Source organism: Sphaeramia orbicularis, chromosome 14, assembly GCF_902148855.1.
Source record: "Sphaeramia orbicularis chromosome 14, fSphaOr1.1, whole genome shotgun sequence".
NCBI lineage: Eukaryota > Metazoa > Chordata > Actinopteri > Kurtiformes > Apogonidae > Sphaeramia > Sphaeramia orbicularis.
Window position 1 is genome coordinate 28,357,716 of NC_043970.1, and position 20,523 is coordinate 28,378,238.

The 20,523-nt window shown below is 36.4% G+C and overlaps 2 protein-coding genes across 4 annotated transcripts; one reads left to right on the plus strand and one right to left on the minus strand.

The window, feature by feature from the left end:
- Positions 1 to 369: 369 nt before the first annotated feature.
- Positions 370 to 7,742, minus strand: LOC115433591 (cationic amino acid transporter 2). Of its 3 annotated transcripts, XM_030155073.1 has the most exons (12): positions 6,775 to 7,742; positions 6,028 to 6,398; positions 5,754 to 5,909; positions 5,492 to 5,645; positions 4,783 to 4,916; positions 3,738 to 3,960; positions 3,397 to 3,533; positions 3,064 to 3,166; positions 1,173 to 1,306; positions 913 to 1,079; positions 625 to 733; positions 370 to 513 (listed from the first exon to the last, which is right to left on the minus strand). In XM_030155073.1, the coding sequence occupies exons 2-12, from the start codon at positions 6,395 to 6,397 to the stop codon at positions 371 to 373; spliced, it is 1,830 nt and encodes a 609-aa protein (XP_030010933.1). In that variant the 5' UTR covers position 6,398; positions 6,775 to 7,742; the 3' UTR covers position 370. The 3 variants fall into 3 exon arrangements, 2 of the variants coding, with proteins under 2 accessions (XP_030010933.1, XP_030010932.1); XM_030155072.1 differs by having other exon boundaries at positions 6,028 to 7,742; XR_003937387.1 differs by lacking the exon at positions 370 to 513 and having other exon boundaries at positions 913 to 1,057; positions 6,028 to 7,742.
- A 4,027-nt stretch (positions 7,743 to 11,769) lies between these two features.
- On the plus strand, positions 11,770 to 16,200 carry casr (calcium-sensing receptor). Its single transcript, XM_030155068.1, has 6 exons — positions 11,770 to 11,954; positions 12,053 to 12,359; positions 12,911 to 13,750; positions 13,858 to 14,088; positions 14,637 to 14,760; positions 15,065 to 16,200. Exons 1-6 carry the CDS (start codon positions 11,770 to 11,772, stop codon positions 16,198 to 16,200), a joined length of 2,823 nt encoding a protein of 940 aa, XP_030010928.1.
- Positions 16,201 to 20,523: the final 4,323 nt, after the last annotated feature.

The following is a 20,523-nucleotide window of genomic DNA, read 5'->3' on the forward strand; positions in this document are numbered from 1 at the left end:
GTATATGTCAAAATTAAATTGTTACAATACAATAAGACAGAGTATGAAGTATGTAAGTATGTAAGAAATCAGTTATGTTACATTAATTAATCACAAATAAAAGATGAATTCAGTTATAATAGGAGTGACGACAAATAAACCCACACCCTTATACCTATCTTGTAAAATGCAATATAGAGTAAATTCCCATAATACAAATACACAATCAACATATTTCTCATATTATTTTCAGCTGTGACTGAAACTCTGTGAACCCAGGAAACAAACACTATAGATTGTATTTGGCACTTTGGTACTAATATTGTGTGTTTCTGTATTGTTGTTTAATCTTACTCTTCAAAATTTTCAGGAAATCTATAATTTGTTTTATTTATCCATTAAAATCTTGTCCAGGGTCCAAATTTTGCTCCCTGTTTAAGGTGATGTTATGAATATTGACTTGATTGCATGATCGTTGAAGTCTTTGTTTCTGCACACTGTGCCGAACCCCATAACAGAAGTAGATGATTAAACCTGTTGAAAGAAAAGTTATTTCTCCTTCATGAACACATTCACATTTATAAATATTTTTGTATATTTGGCTTAAATAAAAATGTATATTATATGATGATACTAATTACATACCTACTGCCATCCACACAACATAACGGATCCATGTGTCTGATCCGAGCTGGACCATAAGATAGACATTGACAAAGGTGCTGAAAATGGGGAGTGCAGGAACAAATGGAACCTGTGCAAATGAAAGAGGAAAAACAAAGTCAAAGTAAGAAAAGTACACAATTTCTTTTTCTAGAGGTTCAAAGTTGACAGAAATCTATGCAACATTTCTCCTGACTGTGAGGCTGTTGAAATGTTATCGTATAGTGTATGTGTTTTAAAAGGTCAGCACTCTGAATATATGAAACATACCATGAAAGCAGCTTTGGTTGTACTCTGCGGTTGTCTCCAAATGATCAGAAAAATGGTAAACAGTATTAATGCATTCACAGTAACACAGAGAAGACTCCACCACTTCAAGGCTGGCAGGGACTCAGCAGCCAAAGAAATGAAGAGGCTGAGGGATACAGCTAAAAAGACTGAGAGGATCAAATGGCGTCAGTTTAAGTTCAAAGGACAAACTAATGCACAAAGAATTCTATTTAAGGATGATAAAAAAAGAGATCACCTACTCATCAAAATCGTTAAAACAGAAACATTTTTTGATGTTCTTGTGGTGGTTTGTGGAGGAGGACATAATACCCCACGAACTGTGAACATTTCTGTTTTATTGGAACTTGAATCCTCTCCGTGCTCTGGTTGGTACCTGTAAAATGACTTCAATTCAAGTTTAGCCATTAAAATTTCCTCTGCAATTATTGGCTATCGCACAATCGGTTGTAAGGCAGTAACTGTGGATGTAAATGCAGTGAAGTATTAGATTTTTAATGACTAATTTATTGACAATGACAGTTAGTTGTAGACCACAGGTGTCAAACGTGCGGCCCGGGGGCCAAATCCGGCCCGCCAAAGGGTCCAATTTGGCCTGTAGGATGAATTTGTGACATGCAAAATTTCACTGAAGATATTAACAATCAATAGTGTAAAAATCATGAAATTTAAGGTTCCATACATACACATATAAACCAAATAGATCTCAATTGGGTCAGACCAGAAAAATACTGTCATAATAACCTATAAATAATGACAACTGCAGATTTTATCTTTGTTTTAGTGTAAAAAAGTTAAATTACATGAAAATGGTTACATTAATAAACTACCCTTTTTCAAAAAATGCGAATAACCTGAAGAAATATGAACAATGGGAAATGTCTTGAGAAAAGTAAATGTAATTTTATCACTATTATACCTGTTACTAAATGTTTTGTGTATTTGTAATTGTAATGTAAGTTGTAATGCACATGTGTAAATGATAAACTGATGCAGAATATTGTTAAAACTGCACTTGTTTTTCTTAAGACATTTCAAGTTGTTCACGTTATTTGGATTTTTAAGGAAACGATGTAGATATAAACCTTATCATAATGTAATTTTACTTTTTTCACTGGTATTATTTTACTGGTCCGGCCCACTTGAGATCATATTGAGGTGAATGTGGCCCCTGAACTAAAATGACTTTGATACCCCTGTTGTAGACTACTATTTTTTATACCACCAATTAATTCTTATTCTATTATTTCTATATAATGAATTACTTTAGTTAATTATTTTGATACAGAAAGTGAAAATTATCTGATCCCGGCTTCTTAAATAATTTTCTGGTGCATTTCAAAGATTTTTATTTTGTCAATTCACCAGATGCACAGGATATACAGAGAATTGAGATAATATTTCTCTCTCACCTTGTGATTAAAAAGCCATGCAATTTAAAAAAAAAAAAAGAAAGAAAGAAAAGAGGTAAAATAGAATAAGAATAAGTAAGTGGTGTATAGACTACAATAGAATATAAAGTGTATATGCAAGTCTATTTATAATAGCAGTGGTAGTGCAATCAGTTATGGTTATGAGGTGAATAATGGATCAGAATAACATCAGATATGACAGTAACAGCAGCAGGTACAACAATAGTGCAATATTTTTATGATAGTCAACTGAATATATCTGTGTTGAGGACCAATCTAGAAAATTAAGGATGTCATCTTTCATACTGAGAAACAAATTTTTCAGTATTTTTGCATTTTGACCAAACAATTAGTCAGGTAATAAAGGAAAAAAACTGACCGATTAATCAACAGTGAACATAATCGTACTGCACTGCCAATTATCTTGAGTAAAATAATTCTACAACTTTTCAAAGCAGAGAGAAAAATATGATCATGTTTTCTGCATTTTGTGGGAATTTGTTGTTCATAAAGTCACTATAGTTGAGTTCTTCTGAATACCACTGACTATAAAATATATCAGACCTTTACTTAAATCCACTGAATTACAGATCTTAGGTTCAATCATGGTGGAAACTTTTGTCACCCATACCAGTCCCAAAATATACTGTCATTGTAAATAATCAGACTATTAATGCTGCCAAATTCAACTTAAATTAGTATGAGTATTAATTAGTCATACCTTAATATGAGAATACATATTGCAACAAGTGTGTAGGCAAAGAGAGTTCCAATGGACATCATGTCAACCAGCGCCTTCAGGTCAAACACTAACGCCATGATGGCTGCAAAGACAAACAAACAAAAAAAAAAAAACAGCTGATATTAATTTGAGATAACTTTAGATTTTAGAGAATATGTATTAAACTTTTGGAAACAGAAGAAATATCTCAAGGAAGTAATCTAAACTTCTTCAAAGTTTAAGAATATGCATCAGTAATGACACATGGGAGTGTTCATCTGCACTGGTCAACAGAATTTTGTATATAGAGAGAGTATACAGAGAACGCCGTACCTGCTACAGCCCCTGAAACCAGCGTCGCTATTACAGGACTTTGTCTGTCACTCATTTTACTGAGTGGTTTGAAGAGAAGTCCGTCTCTGGCCATTGCAAAGAGGACACGGGGCATCGGGAACATCGATCCAAGTAGACTGTTGTAAAAAAAAAACAAAAAAAACTGTCATGTGACTTTGTGGTAATTTATCATGTCTTTATGTAGATTTCACACAGAAGCATTGACATGAACCTTCTTTAAATGCTTCCAGAAACAGATACTTAATATTAGGTTATATAAACATATTTTGTTGCTGGTTTGTGCAGTTACTTCAGTAAATAAAAGGGCCACTGTTTTATACCTTGTTGACAGTGCACAGAGGGACCCTACAGCCACTGCATACTTGGCAGGGCCCCAACCAATGTATGTAAAGGCCACAGGCAGTGGGCTGTGAACACTGAGTAAATAGTACGGCATCATAAGAGTCAAGGCTGCAGACACGCCAAAATACGCCAGGAAGCAAATGAGGAGGGATGCCACGATGCCAAGTGGGATTGACTTCTGGGGGTTTTGGACCTCCTCTCCTGAAGAAAAACACACAGTTTACTTTGCTTAAAGCAGCATATGACTTTCATCACATCTTTTTTTAAATTTGTAAAACCCTAGTGATAACCTAATTATCACTAATCTATTAGTCTCTCTGTGCTTACACACCTGAATCACTTCCCTCACGGTGAACAAGTTTGAAGATGACTCCATCATAAACACAGTCCATTTGTTTACATAACAAACCAAAACGTCACCCCGGCATTTTTGCAAATTTTGTCACAACGTGCATTGTGGGAAAGGGAATTCCACACAGCAGCAATTTCACTGTCTCATCGTGAGTGTTGAACCCAAATGTCGCCTTTACCTCCATCCACCAACTATACTCATTCTTTAAAACAACCTTTGTGGACTGGTGAATTTTACGTTGTAGTGATCTGGCGCGTTTTCTTGCTGAATCTGTGACAAACCACTTTTGCTTGGCCACCATTCCCACAATGCACTTTGCGAAAAAATTTCCAAAAAGGCCAGACTGACGTTTCGGTTTGTTATGTAAACAAACGGACTGTGTTTATGATGGAGTCATCTTCAAATTTGTTCACCATGAGGGAAGTGATTCAGGTGTGTAAGCATGGAAAGACTAATGGATTAGTGATAATTAGGCTATCACTGGAGTTTACAAATTTGAAAAAAAAAAAAAAAAAATTGTGACGAAAGTCATACACTGCTTTAATGACAACATACTCATTTTTAATATTTTGGAGTCTACAGCACAACATGAAGGCACAAACTACATTTCACATTTTCAGTCAGTCTCTAAGAGATTGAAGCTATGATAGATAACTCTTAATTTTATTTACCTGTTGTGGCAATGCAGTCAAATCCTACAAATGCATAAAAACAAGTTGCTGCTCCTGCTAACGTCCCCTCAAGGCCAAAAGGAAAGAAACCCCCACTGCCATAGCTGGTAGTTACATTGACTGATGTGTGGTTTCTGCAAAGAATAAGCAATGTTACTACTTGGTCGATTTATTTTTGACAAATTATGCTGTATGAACTTTAAGCCACATTCAAACAGAAATATCAGTTTTCATCATTACTTTTACATTACTTTTACTTATACGAAACCATATGCAATACTATATCAACTACTAAAGGTTCAGTGTGTGATAATTAGTGACATCTAGTGGTGACTGCTAAAAACAACCAAAAAAAAGGCAAAAGCCCCTTGACAGAGATAGTATTTGTTTCGTCTGTTTAATAAGTCTGGAGTAAGTGACGTTACTGCACGTCAACACTGGATGCCACCAGCCATTAAATACTAAAAAAAGGGGATAAAGAAGAAATCAGTGTTTTGTTTTGGGTTTTTTTTTTCAGGTGATTATAGGATCATGAAAGTATATTTCTGAATATCATATTTCTATAATTAGAGCCTCCTAAACCCCCAAGATCTTACATACTGAACCTTTAAAGACAGCTCATCCTATCAATAAAGAATATTTTATTTTATTTCTATTGATACAGTAAATATACAGTATATATAGATATGTATAAAAGAGGAGTCCATACTCATATGCATCTATGGCATCTTTTCCAATGTACCAGTTGTTAAGGTCCCCTTTTATGAATCCAGAGAAGACAACAAACAGCAGCACCAGGATGTTGATTGCTGTAAAAATCTTATTTACGATGGCTGACTCTTTCACACCAAATGCAAGAATACCTAGAAAGGAAACACATGATCTGCACTGGGATCCAAAATATATTTGCAAATGTAGAGCCACACTGACTACGCCCAAACTGTCATAGATGTTACATGTGATAAACTTGCCTGCCAAGAGCATAATGAGACCGGCTGCAAAGAAGTCTGGGTAGGGAGCTAGTCCAGGTAGATCCATTGCAGCTTGTTTCCCCAGGGAGTTAGCAATGACATTTCCAATAAGGTCATCAAAGGTTCCACTCCAAGCTCTGGCTACACTTGATGTCCCTTAAGAACATAAACCAAGCAGAAGATACAACATGAACAGACTCAGTGAAACTTATAATGACCCTTAAGAATTCAACAGCACAAACTGTACACGTTTTCATAGTGACATTATTTTTACCGATGACATAAGACAGCAGCAAGTTCCAGCCAGTAATAAAAGCCCAAATCTCTCCCACAGTCACGTAGCTGTAGAGATAAGCAGACCCCGTTTTGGGAACACGAGCTCCAAATTCAGCATAGCACAATCCTGCAAAGATGGAAGCTATAGCTGCAATCAGGAAGGAGATGATGATACTCGGCCCAGCCACGGCTCTGGCCACTTCTCCAGACAGAACGTAAACTCCGGCTCCAAGTGTGCTGCCCACCCCCAGAGCCACCAGGTCCAGGGTGGTCAGGCACCGCTTGAAGTTAGACACCTCACCCTCAGGCTCCAGAGGCTTCCTACGCGAAAGGCTCTGAAGGAATGACACTATCATTGCACCAGACATCCTGTTAATAAAGATATATATTTATTGGAATGATTGTTTAAGATAAAGCAACATTAACAGATACATATAAAAAAGGAAAACAGAATATACCATCAAAGGATACTGTCAACATAACGGAATTTATCTAATCTTAGCAGATGTTTTTATTGTCAAATTATTAACAATATCTAAAATAAGTGCTTCAGAGCTAGTATCTAAAAACTACACATACTCCTGTCTCATTCACAAATAACCCTAAAGTGCAGCAATGGTATAATATGTACAAACAAAATAAAGTCTTAAGTATTAAGATAGGTTTCACAAATTTGTAAACAAAGAATTTTCGGTCCATTCAACTACTTCCATTATTATTAGTAGATACAGAACCACAGTCATACCTGTGTAGCTGAATACTGCAGTGTGTCCAAGCGTGTTTTGATCCGTGTCCGACCACACTATTTGTGAGGATAAATCCATTCACTGTGAAGTCTTCTCAGCTCAACATTTTTTACACATTATGTTACATTTCAGAGGTATGTGTCATTTCTGAAAAAGCGGGGATCCAAATGATTTGTTGGAGGGGGTGCTGGACAAAACTATGTGATTTTTATAAAGACATGTATGAAACACTGAATGTGAGAAATGCAGGACAAATAGAAAATCTTGAGGCTTATTTCTCATAGACGAGTCCTTTTCATTTTTCAAATGAATAAAGAAAAATGCTTCTGATTCATACGTTGCTATTTTCTGAGGAATTTAAAAATTTTTTCCTTGATGGGTCAGTTGTGGTCTGACCCATGAAGACAACTAAACTGACCTTGACCATCAGTGTTCTTTCTGTATTTTCAGTATTCTTTCCTGAAGCATGCTGACACATTGATTAAATCAATCAAACTCATTCAATCAGTGATAAAGTGGCTAAACATACAAAATGTGCATTTTCAGTTTCATTTAGTTAGCCTTCAAACTTGAATCTATCCAGACATACTCTGTGTTTTTCTCTTCTGATAACAGCTCCATTGGCAGGTTCTATAATAATACAAGTTTCAGACAGAAGAAATTGACCTTGAGACTTCTGTGAAATGAACATGTAGGTGGACCCATTCATCCTGTTTCATTTGAAACCTTTTTCACACATATTTTTCCAGTGTCATTCTTTGTTTTCTGTTTGGCTGAAAACAACTGGTCTCCTGGCCTGAGATGTCTAATATGTATTTAAATAGTTATGTAGACATTTATATTTATATATTTATGTTACCCCATTTCCTGAATGCATGTTGTGCAAAATGTAAACAAAAATAGAATGCGATGATTTTGAAATTTCATATACCCCTATTTTATTCATAATACAACATAAAAAAAAACCCAAAAACATATCAAATGTTTAAAGACTAGACTAACTAGAAAAGTAAGTGGCATTGAAAGTAAACAGCCAGAGGAACAGTTTGCAACTATTTGGGTGAAATGACAACAGGTCAATAACATGACAGGGTATTAAAATAATATCCCTAAGAAACAGAGTCTCTCAGGAGTAAAAATAGGCAGAGGGTTGCCAGTCTGCAAAAAACACTATCTACAAATTGTGGAACAATTCCAAAATAATGTTCTTCAAAGTAAAATTGCAAAGACTTTGAATATTTCACCATCTAAAACATATAATATAATCAACAGAATGTGGGGAAATTTCTGTGTGCTGTGGACACATCAATATTGGATGCCCATGATCTTCAGGTCCTCAGGCAGCACTGCATTAAAATCAGGCATAACTCTATGATGGAAATCATTTCATGGGCTCAGGAACATTTCCAGATATCACTGTCTGGAAACATAGTTCACCGAGCTGTCCACAAATACAGGTTAAAGGTCTATCATCAAGAGGAGGAAATATGTGAACATGATCCACAAACACCACCATCTCGTCTGGGTCAAAGCTCATTTAAAATGGACTGAGGCAGAGTTGAAAATTGATCCGAGGTCAGACAAACTGAAATGTTTAATTCTTCTGGTAAACCATGAACACCGTATCCTCCATACTAAAGAGGAGTGGGATCATCAGTGGTCAGTCAGTGAAGGTGCATTAGTATCTATGGCATGGGCAGCTTACATATCTCAAAAGCCACCATCAATGCTGAAAGGATAGACAGGTTTTAGAGTGACGTATGCTCCTGTTTTTCAGAGAATGTTTTGCATATTTCAGGAAGTCATTGCTAGAACACATATGGTATCTCTCACAACAGCATGTCTTTAGATTAGAAGAGTCCAGGCGCTGAATTACTTGGTCTACCTGCAGTCCAGACTTTTCAGCGATTGACAACATTTGCCACATTATGAAATGAAAAATATGGCAAAGAAAACCAAGGACTCGTGAGCAGCTTCAATCATATATCAGACAGGAATAGGAAAACATTCTTTTCTCAAAACTTTAGCAAATGGTCTCCTTGATACCTAAATGTTTACGGACTGTTGTTAAAGGAAGCAGAGATTCTACATAGTGGTAAATATGGCCCTGTCCCAACTTTTTATAGACACATTACTACGTCAAATTTAAAACTGTTCAGGTTACATTTATAATATATCTTCTATGTTCTATTTGTAATCAAATATGAGTTTGTTAAGTTTGCAAATGATCACATTTTGTTTTTATTTACACATTATCCCAACACAATATTTGGGATTGGTGTTATCTATCAAACTTTTCTTTATTTGTACTACTTTTGTGTCCTGTTACCATTTTCACTTCAGATGTGACACCAAACTGCATTTTGTTGTTGAGTACTTGTATCTGGGAGTACTATAATAGAGGTGTAATTGTACAAATAAAGAATAAAAAATAAAGAAAGTTTTCCTTCTTTTTTTCCACATTCACGTCAAAGAAGATGGAGAAGGTCCAAGTATAAAACATAACTCCTGTCAAACATTTTGACAGAAATACTCCAATTAAATCTTGAATCTTGATCTTTTTGTTGGATTGAACAAACATCAAAGAGGAACGCTTCATGGACCTCCAGGCAGTAATGAAAAATAGTACTGAAAAATGGTGAAAGAGGTGCTCTTTGGTGAAGGGACTGTCAGTGCACAAAAAATTCAAAAAACCAAGGCATTCTTTTATATTTTTAAAAATGCCTTCATTAATTTTGGCATGTCTCAATGGACCTCACTGAGCCCCAACGTGTTTCAGCCTAATGGCCTTCATCAGGGGGGATGAAGGGGGGATGAAGGCTAGCAGGCTGAAATGCGTTGGGGCTCAGTGAGGTCCATTGAGACATGCCAAAATTAATAAAGGCATTTTTAAAAATATAAAAGAATGCCTTGGTTTTTTGTATTTTTTGTGCAATTTTATTGGATTGTTTGGCACATCCTCCACATGAGGGCAGTGTCTTCAATCGTTCCTCAACACTCTCAAGCTCATTTTGCACCTGATCAAACAATAGCTAACATATAGAGGTCTGCATTTCACATTATGAATTCACTGTATAATAATTTTCCCTTTCGAGTTAACTCTTTAACGGCTAAAGAGGAAGGATTTATTTTCACAACTGTGCAGACACTGAATGAAACAAAGAAGAATGAGACACCTGCTGTCCCACAGCGCCGAGTTTGGACACAGATAAGTCAACATGTTGTAAAGTGTAATTGTTTTCACTGCAGACATCTGCTCAGCAACCGACTGAAGACTGGCTCATCAGTGCATAAGAAGGTATCTAATTGTTTGAGGAACATAATGGTGCGATCCACTGCTTCCAGGGGTTCCTGGAATTATGCTGGACATTTCTGGCAAAGTTTAAAGACAGATTAAATCTGTGTAGAGACCTGATCTGGGGATGCCAAGTCCATGAAAACACAGGCAGGAAAAACAACCGAATGGAGACAATTTAGCCACAATAATTCCCCTTAAAATAGGCTGGTTGTATATTTATATTACAGACACCAGTGAATTACATCCATGAAAGCAAAAACAAACCTGTCTCTTTATCTCATATTGTAGTGATTAACTAGAATAACTAAAGTAGTGGGTGAGTATTATTATATTCCTGTAATACTACAATCAGAGCAGATGATGTTCTTAAAACTACTTCCCCAACTCTTTTCTGGTAGCAGTGTTTGGGTGAACTGTGAGTAGGCTTCATTAGCTGAAGGAAATGGACCACCCTTCTCTCTGTTAATGATTCATCTGCAGGTGGACGGTCAGAAGCTCACACCATTGTCCAGTGAGTCCATTTAGCACCCAGGATATTTGGAAAAAAAGGCTTAAAATTAGGTAGAAAAACTAGATTAAGTTTTAAGATGATTACATCTGATTCACGACTTAATGCGGTAAGTTACAACTTTTTTTTATTATTATTTTGTTTATTTTGTGAATGTATTTATTCAGTAATCTGCTTATGTTATTGCTTATGCCGACTCTGGTTTAAAGAGATCATTTACTTTGTTTGAAAACCAGATGTTATCATGTTATTAATGCAAATGGAGAAGATTCCTAGAAGAATATTGGTGTTAGACACACAAAAAAATAATAAGTAGTTTTGGGTTATTTATCTCAAAGATGTTTCTGTTGGAAATGGTCTTGATGCAAAATGTGGCCCCAAATAATCCTGTTAAGAACAATTTAGACAAAGACAAAGACAACGATTCAGACACTGGTATTTGCCTAATACTGTTCTACAGTGGTTTCTATGACATGGCAGGCCTTACTTCATTATCACAGTTCTGCCCCAGCATTTTTCCAGCAGTATTAGCCAGATGCAGCACACGGCTGCTATGGTGACTGGGTTCACTGGCCACAGCGTGAGACCAGCCATTTGCAGGAAGGAGGGTCAGTAGAGTGTGACTTCACTTTCCTGCATCTATTTCAGTTCACAAGGATATTTACAGCAAAAGAACAACTCTGTTAACTTAAGCCTTTTTAGGGACATTCAAGTCATCCATACCAGAGAAATGAGCTCATGTAAAATCCAGTTCTTAAAAGGTTTAACTGGTCTGAGGTCTAGCCTGAGGTCATGTTGCCCTCTCTGTTTTTACGGTAAAATGAGCTCAGTCATTTGGGTCTCGTGAATGGCACACAATTTGGCGACAGTGCAGCATGTTTGTTTTGTTTTATCATCATCGATTTTTAAGAGAATTAAAAAAAAAAAAAATCCCAACTGCTTATTATTTTTTGCTAAATAAAATGTGAACATTGCAGTATACTCAGGAGACAGCCTAATTTAATCTAAAGTCTAACATATGTACAGCATGTTTTTATCCTTTTTTTCTGTCTTCTTTCTACAGTCATAACTTCCAACCAGGATAAACATGAATCAGACAAAACAACACAACAGGCAATTTGATGAGGGAAGAAAATACTGAAAATATCTTGAGTTGTAAAGACATACACCATCAAAAAACAAGAAAAAATGAGACTTGTTCTGTATTATCTGATACTCTTTGGGTCTACTTATGTCACCTCAACCTATGGGCCTCGTCAAAGAGCACAGATGACGGGTGATATTTTGCTCGGAGGACTTTTTCCGATACACTTTGGTGTTGCATCCAAAGACCAAGACCTTGCAGCCAGGCCAGAATCCACACAGTGTGTCAGGTAAAATAAATGTGACAGATTACATTTACACAAAATGTAATATCTAAAAGTATACTTCTCATCTGTTCATGTAAATCCATGCCGTGTTGTTGTTTCAGGTTCAATTTCCGTGGTTTCCGCTGGCTTCAGGCCATGATTTTTGCAATTGATGAGATTAACAACAGTAGCAGTCTGCTGCCCAACATCACCCTGGGCTACAGGATATTTGACACGTGCAACACAGTGTCAAAAGCCCTGGAAGCTACTCTAAGTTTTGTTGCCCAGAACAAGATTGACTCATTGAATTTAGATGAATTCTGTAACTGTACTGATCACATCCCATCAACCATTGCAGTCGTGGGAGCAGCTGGATCGGCAGTTTCCACAGCAGTTGCAAACCTACTGGGGCTTTTTTATATTCCTCAGGTGAGTTACTGAACCGTGGATGCATTTATACTGTGAAAAAACAATATTTAACTTGTGCAAACAAATGGTGTAATTTTGATTTTATCTGACGTTTGTTACGAATTTCCATTTAATGCTACTTTTCAATTAATCCATCACATATAAACTGGTAGTATCACTTATTTTGTAATTGGTTGTTCTATCTTTGCAAAATATGACTCACAACTCACCTTAATCCAATTACAGTATTAAAATCTAACTCAGAAATAACATTCAACCTGTCTCACAATAGAAAAAACAAATTCTAACATACTTGTAGTTTTTTAATGTGGTGTTGCTGCTTTTACATCAGAGATGAGTCTGAATACTTCTCCCACTATTGTTGTTACATAGCAAATGGCACATGCACTTTAACATTTACACCGTTAACATTGGCCGTCACCTTTTATAGGAAACATGTTTTTTTTTTTAATTAGTACAATGAAAAAGCCCTGCATCATAAACAAGGATTAGTGTCTGCAAAGAGGATGCAAAATTCACCAACACATTGCTTGAAATCCTCTGTGTTTCAGATCAGCTATGCTTCTTCTAGTCGCTTACTGAGTAACAAGAATCAGTACAAGTCCTTTATGAGAACCATTCCTACAGATGAGTACCAGGCCACAGCCATGGCAGACATCATCGAACACTTTGAATGGAACTGGGTCATTGCTGTGGCCTCAGATGACGATTATGGACGACCAGGGATTGAGAAGTTTGAAAAGGAAATGGAAGAGCGAGACATCTGCATTCATTTGAATGAACTTATCTCTCAGTACTTTGAAGAGCATGAAATCAGAGCTCTGGCTGATAGGATTGAGAACTCGACAGCTAAAGTAATTGTTGTGTTCGCCAGCGGCCCAGACATTGAGCCTCTAATCAAAGAGATGGTGAGGCGAAACATCACAGACCGAATCTGGTTAGCTAGTGAAGCTTGGGCGAGCTCGTCTCTTATTGCTAAACAAGAGTATCTTGATGTTGTGGTAGGGACTATTGGCTTTGCTCTGAAGGCGGGGAGCATACCCGGCTTTAAAGAGTTTTTACAACATGTCCAACCAAAAAAAGACAGTCACAATGAGTTTGTTAGGGAATTCTGGGAAGAAACGTTCAACTGTTATCTGGAGGACAGCCCCAGACTCTCAGAAAGTGAGAATGGCAGCACTAGTTTCAGGCCTTTGTGTACTGGTGAGGAAGATATTACAAGTGTGGAGACTCCATACTTGGACTACACTCACCTTCGGATCTCCTACAATGTATATGTGGCAGTTTACGCCATTGCACAGGCACTGCAGGACATACTCACTTGTACGCCTGGACGTGGACTTTTTGCCAACAATACTTGTGCAGATATAAAGAAGATGGAAGCATGGCAGGTAAAATACTATTCATTCACCCAAAACAATCAAAGCAGTTCAATTCTTAGTCATGTACTCCATTGATCAATCTATGAATCATCTCAAAGTGCACTTGTGCTTCACAGGTCCTGAAACAGCTCAGACATTTGAATTACACCAACAGTATGGGGATAAAGATAAACTTTGCTGAAAATGCAGACTTGGCTGCAAACTACACTATCATAAACTGGCAGAGATCTGCTGAAGACAGCTCTGTGCTGTTTGAGGAGGTCGGATACTACAATATGCATAGTAAAAGAGGAGCCAAACTGTTCATTGACAAGACAAAGATTTTGTGGAATGGCTACAGTGCTGAGGTACTTCACCCAGTCTGTTTGTAGAGATTTTAACATTAATGTGCTTTGGTCTTTGTTCACATTGAGCCTTATTTTCCAAATGTGTGGTATTCACAGGCATTAAAACAATGAGTAAAACTTTCTTCAACTTCAGGGTCTGTTGAAAATTAGGCAAGCACATTATTACAGTTAATCAGAGCCTTATTTCCAAAATGTGATGAAAAAGTACAATGGCCTTTGTCTAAGTATCTTCTGATTCATTGTCATCTTAACATGTGATATTCCCCACAGATATATTAAAACTAGTTTGTAATTCATTATTATGTTTTCTTTAGTGTATAGACATCTTAAAAAAAGTGTAATGAGTGTAAATCCAAGTCAATATCCACTTAACAAGCAAATCCAGAATGGACAAACCAAATTCAGTACAAAAATAATCACTACAGTGGCAGCATGATCATGAAAATCTGTTAATTGTTTGTTTTTTATGTAAGAGCAAAGGCATTAACAGTTTTCTGCTCTTTTTTTGTACACCTTCTCCATATATTGTATACGATATGCCACACCAGGTGCCATTCTCAAACTGCAGTGAAGACTGTGAACCTGGCACAAGGAAGGGGATCATCGACAGCATGCCCACATGCTGCTTTGAATGCACCGAGTGCTCAGATGGAGAGTACAGTAATCACAAAGGTATGGAATAGAAAAGTTTACAATCTAGTGTCATATCTGCTAATGCTACTTTTAAATGAAGTATGTTACCCATCAGGTCAGGTTTCAGCAAATTCCTGTAGTTTACACGTACAATAAATTATACTTCTACGCAATTTACACTATATGGAATACTGACTAAGTATTTTCTACATTTTATAGCTAGATCTATTTGTTTAGTATTGTTTCATATCATAGTGTAATCATTCCTATTAAAAGTGATCCATTATTGGTAAATATTACTAATGTTGGAAATGCACTTTTTTTTCTCTTTTTATTCAAATAGATGCCAGTGTTTGCACCAAGTGCCCGAATAACTCCTGGTCGACTGGAAACCATACATTCTGTTTCCTGAAAGAAATTGAGTTTCTGTCATGGACGGAGCCATTTGGGATTGCTTTGGCCATATGTGCAGTACTGGGTGTCATCTTCACAGCCTTTGTCATGGGAGTCTTTGTCAAATTTCGCAATACTCCAATAGTAAAGGCTACAAACCGAGAACTGTCCTACGTCCTCCTTTTCTCTCTGATGTGCTGCTTCTCCAGCAGTCTCATCTTTATCGGTGAACCGCAGGACTGGATGTGTCGTTTACGCCAACCTGCCTTTGGGATCAGTTTTGTTCTCTGCATCTCCTGCATCCTGGTGAAAACTAACAGAGTGCTGTTGGTTTTTGAGGCAAAGATCCCCACGAGTCTCCATCGTAAATGGTGGGGATTAAACCTACAGTTTCTGTTGGTGTTTCTGTTCACGTTTGTCCAGGTGATGATATGTGTGGTGTGGCTTTACAACGCGCCTCCTTCCAGCTACAGGAATCATGACATAGATGAAATTATTTTCATCACCTGTAATGAGGGCTCTGTGATGGCTCTTGGTTTTCTCATTGGTTATACATGCCTCTTAGCTGCTATATGTTTCTTCTTTGCATTTAAATCACGGAAACTTCCAGAAAACTTCACAGAGGCCAAGTTCATCACCTTCAGCATGCTCATATTCTTCATTGTTTGGATCTCTTTCATCCCTGCATACTTCAGCACTTATGGCAAGTTCGTGTCAGCGGTGGAAGTCATTGCTATTCTGGCCTCCAGCTTTGGGCTACTGGCCTGCATTTTCTTCAATAAGGTCTACATCATCCTCTTCAAACCCTCCAGAAACACCATCGAGGAAGTCAGATGCAGGACTGCAGCCCACGCCTTCAAAGTAGCTGCCAAAGCTACACTAAAACATGGCACAGTTTCAAGGAAGAAGTCGAACAGCATCGGTGGGTCTTCGGCCTCTACGCCCTCCTCATCCATCAGCCTCAAGACCAACGGCAACGACTGTGACCCGACCTCAGGAAAGCACATGCCAAGGGTGAGCTTTGGCAGTGGAACTGTCACTCTGTCTTTGAGCTTTGAGGAGTCGAGAAGGAGTTCTTTAATGTGATAAAAGGTCTATGTACATGTGTTGAACTCAAGCAATAATGACCCAGACACATTTGACTTGGAATTTACTCATGTAGCTCTTTCCTCTTCCCATTAATCCCTTTAGAGTTTTGTATGACAGATTACATTTTATGTGTTGGAAAGGATTATTGTGTCATGTCATGCTTTCATTCTTTGACCATAATAAATGACTGTCAGCGTAACTATGTTCTCTAAACCTGCAAATGATAATAAAAAACAACTTTTGTATAATAAAAACTCATTATGCTAAATTATTAAGGCGTTGTTTTGTTGTTCTTTTGGAGATGCTGTAATCTACAACAGTGTTTCCCAAACTTTTTTCCGACCATTAAACTGTTACTGAAAAGGAGAGTAAATTTATGCAGAAATAAACTTCTTTGACAATTTTTTCACGGTATTATTTTGCTGACATTTCAGACATTTTAAAAAGAGAGACACTTCTGATAAATCAGTGTTTATACTATACAGAAAGAGAATAACTTGCACTGTGGGATTTCATATGTAAAGAACTATATTAAAAAACTATAATCAAACAAATAATTAAATAATTAAAAGTAGAAGCACTTGGAGAGCGCAGACCTCCGCCAAGGCAGATCAGTGGGCCCCCCCAGGGTCCCCTCTCCCCGATCACCACCAAACTTTAATCATTTGTTCCTTGTGCCAGTATCAACATTTCCTGAAATTTTCAACCAAATCCATCCATAACTTTTTGAGTTGTCTTGCACATGGACAGACGGACAGACAGACAGACAGACAGACAAACCAACGCTGGCAAAAACCTAACCTCCTTGGCGGAATTAACAAAAAAATCAATGAAATACTAATGGAATATTCAGTCTGTGTTCTTTTCAGTCTCTATCTGCTGTTGACTAATGTGTTGAACAATCTGATGGCAGTGGGAATATGTGTTATTCAAAACATAGGGTACATATTTTAAAATGTTGAATATATTAAATTATAAATTTATTAAACACAGAAAAGAGAAGAGAAGAAAAGAGAAGAGAAGATATTAGTAGCACAAGAGGAAATTCCAGGTTTACAGCAGCAAAGTACAAAAGCACACAAGCAAAAAAAAAAACGAAGTGCAAAATCAAAAATAAAGACAAATCAAAAATCAAAAAAGCTACAGTATATATAGAATAAAATAAGTGCATTTAAGCAGAATTTACAGGTCTTTTTTCCCTCTCATCAATAAAAATACCCTTTAATTCTACCTTTACTAATAATGGAACACTATAAACATTCAGGACAATCTAAAACAGGCTTCTTCTTGATCGTTATTTTAAATGCTTAAAAAGCATATTTAGATGGTAAAATAAAATCTTCTGCAACTAGCCTCGGTTATGACCCACTGTTTGGGAATGGATGACCGTGGTTCATTGGTAGCACTTACAGATAGAGTTTAAAAATGATGGATAATTCTTATAAGTGTAGATAATGTTCATCATGTTAAATCTATACAGTATATGTGGCAATTCATCTACAGACAAAATGTGATAGATGAACTGTGGATGAATAATATTCTCTGTAAGAAGACTAATAAAAGGTATTAGTGTAACTTATAACTATAAATCCACTACAGGTATAGAATAAATAGAAATAAAATGACAGTCAGTAGCTGCAAGTAAAATCTGCATCTAATTTTTTTTACAGACAGTGTAGGTTTAGTTACACATATAGCACAAAATACACAATGTGAGCCTGGTGCTTCTTTCAGAAAGCATTGCAGGCTGTTTTATTTGATGAGAAAGGCACAAACGGTTCAAGTAACAATGTAAACACGCAAAAAACACAGGATGTAGACAAAGTGCTCCGGTCACGCTCCGAGAGTCAACCACAGAGAACTTAAGTGCCTTAAAACAGGCTTCCTGACAAATTCACTGTCATATTTGAGGAGGCTAAAGGTAGTGCTTTAAGCATATGTAATCATTTACTCTAGACATTTCAACCAGTTTCCGCACATACGGCTATATAACATTATTATCTTAACAACAATTGCTCTATAATAGTGTAGAACATGAAATAGTGCCAAAATGTATTTATTTTACTCATTGTAAAATCACTAGTTTCAGTGATTTTGAATTTGCAACTGATTTTTTTCCTCCTTTTTTTTTTTATTTATTTATTTATTTTTACATATTTTTATTTCTTTACATTTGTCTGTCTTCATTCGATGACATTTTGATAAGTTAAAGTTGTGTTTGTTGTTCTTGAAAAATGAATAATTGAGAATTGAGAAATAAATAGTAGAATATGTTATTATAATGTTATGTTACTATGTTACTGTACCACTAGTTACTTTGTTGCTATAATATTTTTAAGTAACAACTGGTCACATTTTTGATGGTGTAAAAAAAAAACTATAAGATGAAATGCAAACTAGCTGCGGAGAAAAATAATAATAATACTAAACAAGATACTCATGCTTGACTCAGTAAAAAAGAAAAAAAAGAAAAAACTCCAAATGCATCTCAAAATAACAGTGAACACACTGATGCCAACGTGTAAAGCCTGAGCAGGTCGTAGTCTGCTTACTTATCACAGCTCTTTGCCAACAGCAAACAGTGCAGGCCTGTCTCACATGTTAATGCTATTCTCACTATAGACCTACGTTCCACAGTCATGTCATCACACTACACAGGATGTATATAGAGGTGGTTGACGCAGCTTGAAGAGGATGCTATTTATTCCAACCTCCTTTTCTCGACAGTCAGCTGTGAAGACTATTTAGGACCAAAGTTAGTTAGTTACCAGTCACAGTGAAACCTGACCTGACCTGCTGCTCACACATTAAGGCCTCAGTAATACTTCAATTTCAAGTAAACTACCAAGAGATTAGTAATTAATAAGGGATAAGAAGAGAAAAAAAGTGCCAAAAGACATTTTAAAACCTTGGAAGTGAACTATAGGTATATTATGACTGAAGTCCAGCTTTATTTATAGCCAGCAATGACATCAGAGAAAATATTAAAAAAAAACAAAAAAAAAACCAAAACGAAAATCTACTAAAGGAAAGTGTAGGGCATTTGTTTCAGTCACAAAACTACATAAGAGTAGGAGTAGAAAATAAAATGAAAAATTCAATCAAAAGCAAATCAATCATTTCACACCATAGAAATAAGTCAAACTAAAATCTAACAGAGTTACTGCAAAAAGCTCTTATTCTAAATTCACCCGGTTATTTCTCTTTTCCTGAATAATGACCAATAAAGTGTTTCTCTCTCCCAAGGCAAAGCTCTGTTGAAGGAAATTCTGGAGAAAAAAAAAAAAATAGAAAAAGAGGGCCAGAAGCCATGTGAGGAGTGCAGGCCCCCCACATCACTCAACAGGAGGCTGAGACCTGAAAGAGGCTCAGGAGCAGCTGGATAATCGCAAACCATAACGGGGTCCAACACAGAGACCAGCATGTGGTCTCTGTCTGATCCAGACATGTAATGAGACAGACAGACTTCTCCTTCTCTTTGGACCTGGACTGTCACTTACAGATGTATTTAGTTGGTCAAGGAAGCTAGACTGTATAGTAAACATAGCTGCAATTAATGTAGTAGAGGATACCCAGCTCTGTATATTACTGAACCTTTAAGAGTGAACAAATTAATCATTAGGGAACACTGGCATACTTTTTTAAAAATAAATTATCTCCCTCAGTGATTAAATGTGCTAAATCTGACATACTTTAATAAGATGAATTGGAAAAGAAATGACAAATGTGCTGTTTAACTGATGTTTTCAATGTATATGATAAAGTGTTATTACACATATATAGGTTTATGTACATTTATACAATAGATTTATAAATGTTTCACTAGAAAGAACCTGAAAAGTGTATGTATTGTGGTGTTCAGACAGTATTTTGAAGTAGATTTGGTAGATCTGAGACACATTCCTTTGGAGTAAAACCCATCCTCTCACCAACTCACAGAATTTCACATTTTGACCCAAGACTATGTCTTGGAAACTACAGCCTACCAGCATTTTTGACATAATTTTTATGTATTAGTGAAAGTTGGTAAAATTTCGCCACTCTCATTCTGGAGGCATTTTACTTATAGGCCAGTGCAATAAAAGCAAAAATAAATAAATAAATAAATAAATAAATAAATAAATAAATAAATAAATAAATAAATAAAATTAAAAATTAAAATCAAAATCTGACCCAACCAGTCGTACATTACGTAACCATAAATATGAACGCTGTATTTTCAATGTATTTTTTGGGAAACAGAGATAACACCGACTTTTAAGAAAAATAAAAACACAAATAATGCTTTTATATAGAAAATCCCACCGGAAGTGTATAGTT

What these genes read in the sequence shown, in the direction of transcription:
- LOC115433591 (XM_030155073.1), bottom strand. Translation starts at nt 6,397, where the DNA reads ATGTCTGGTGCAATGATAGTGTCATTCCTTCAGAGCCTTTCGCGTAGG. An exon ending in GCTGCTGTCTTATGTCATCG is followed by an intron (nt 5,910 to 6,027) that starts GTAAAAATAATG and finishes TATGTTCTTAAG; the next exon opens with GGACATCAAGTGTAGCCAGA. An exon ending in GATGCCATAGATGCATATGA is followed by an intron (nt 4,917 to 5,491) that starts GTATGGACTCCT and finishes TATTCTTTGCAG; the next exon opens with AAACCACACATCAGTCAATG.
- casr (XM_030155068.1), top strand. Translation starts at nt 11,770, where the DNA reads ATGAGACTTGTTCTGTATTATCTGATACTCTTTGGGTCTACTTATGTC. An exon ending in GGCTTTTTTATATTCCTCAG is followed by an intron (nt 12,360 to 12,910) that starts GTGAGTTACTGA and finishes TCTGTGTTTCAG; the next exon opens with ATCAGCTATGCTTCTTCTAG. An exon ending in AGAGTACAGTAATCACAAAG is followed by an intron (nt 14,761 to 15,064) that starts GTATGGAATAGA and finishes TTATTCAAATAG; the next exon opens with ATGCCAGTGTTTGCACCAAG.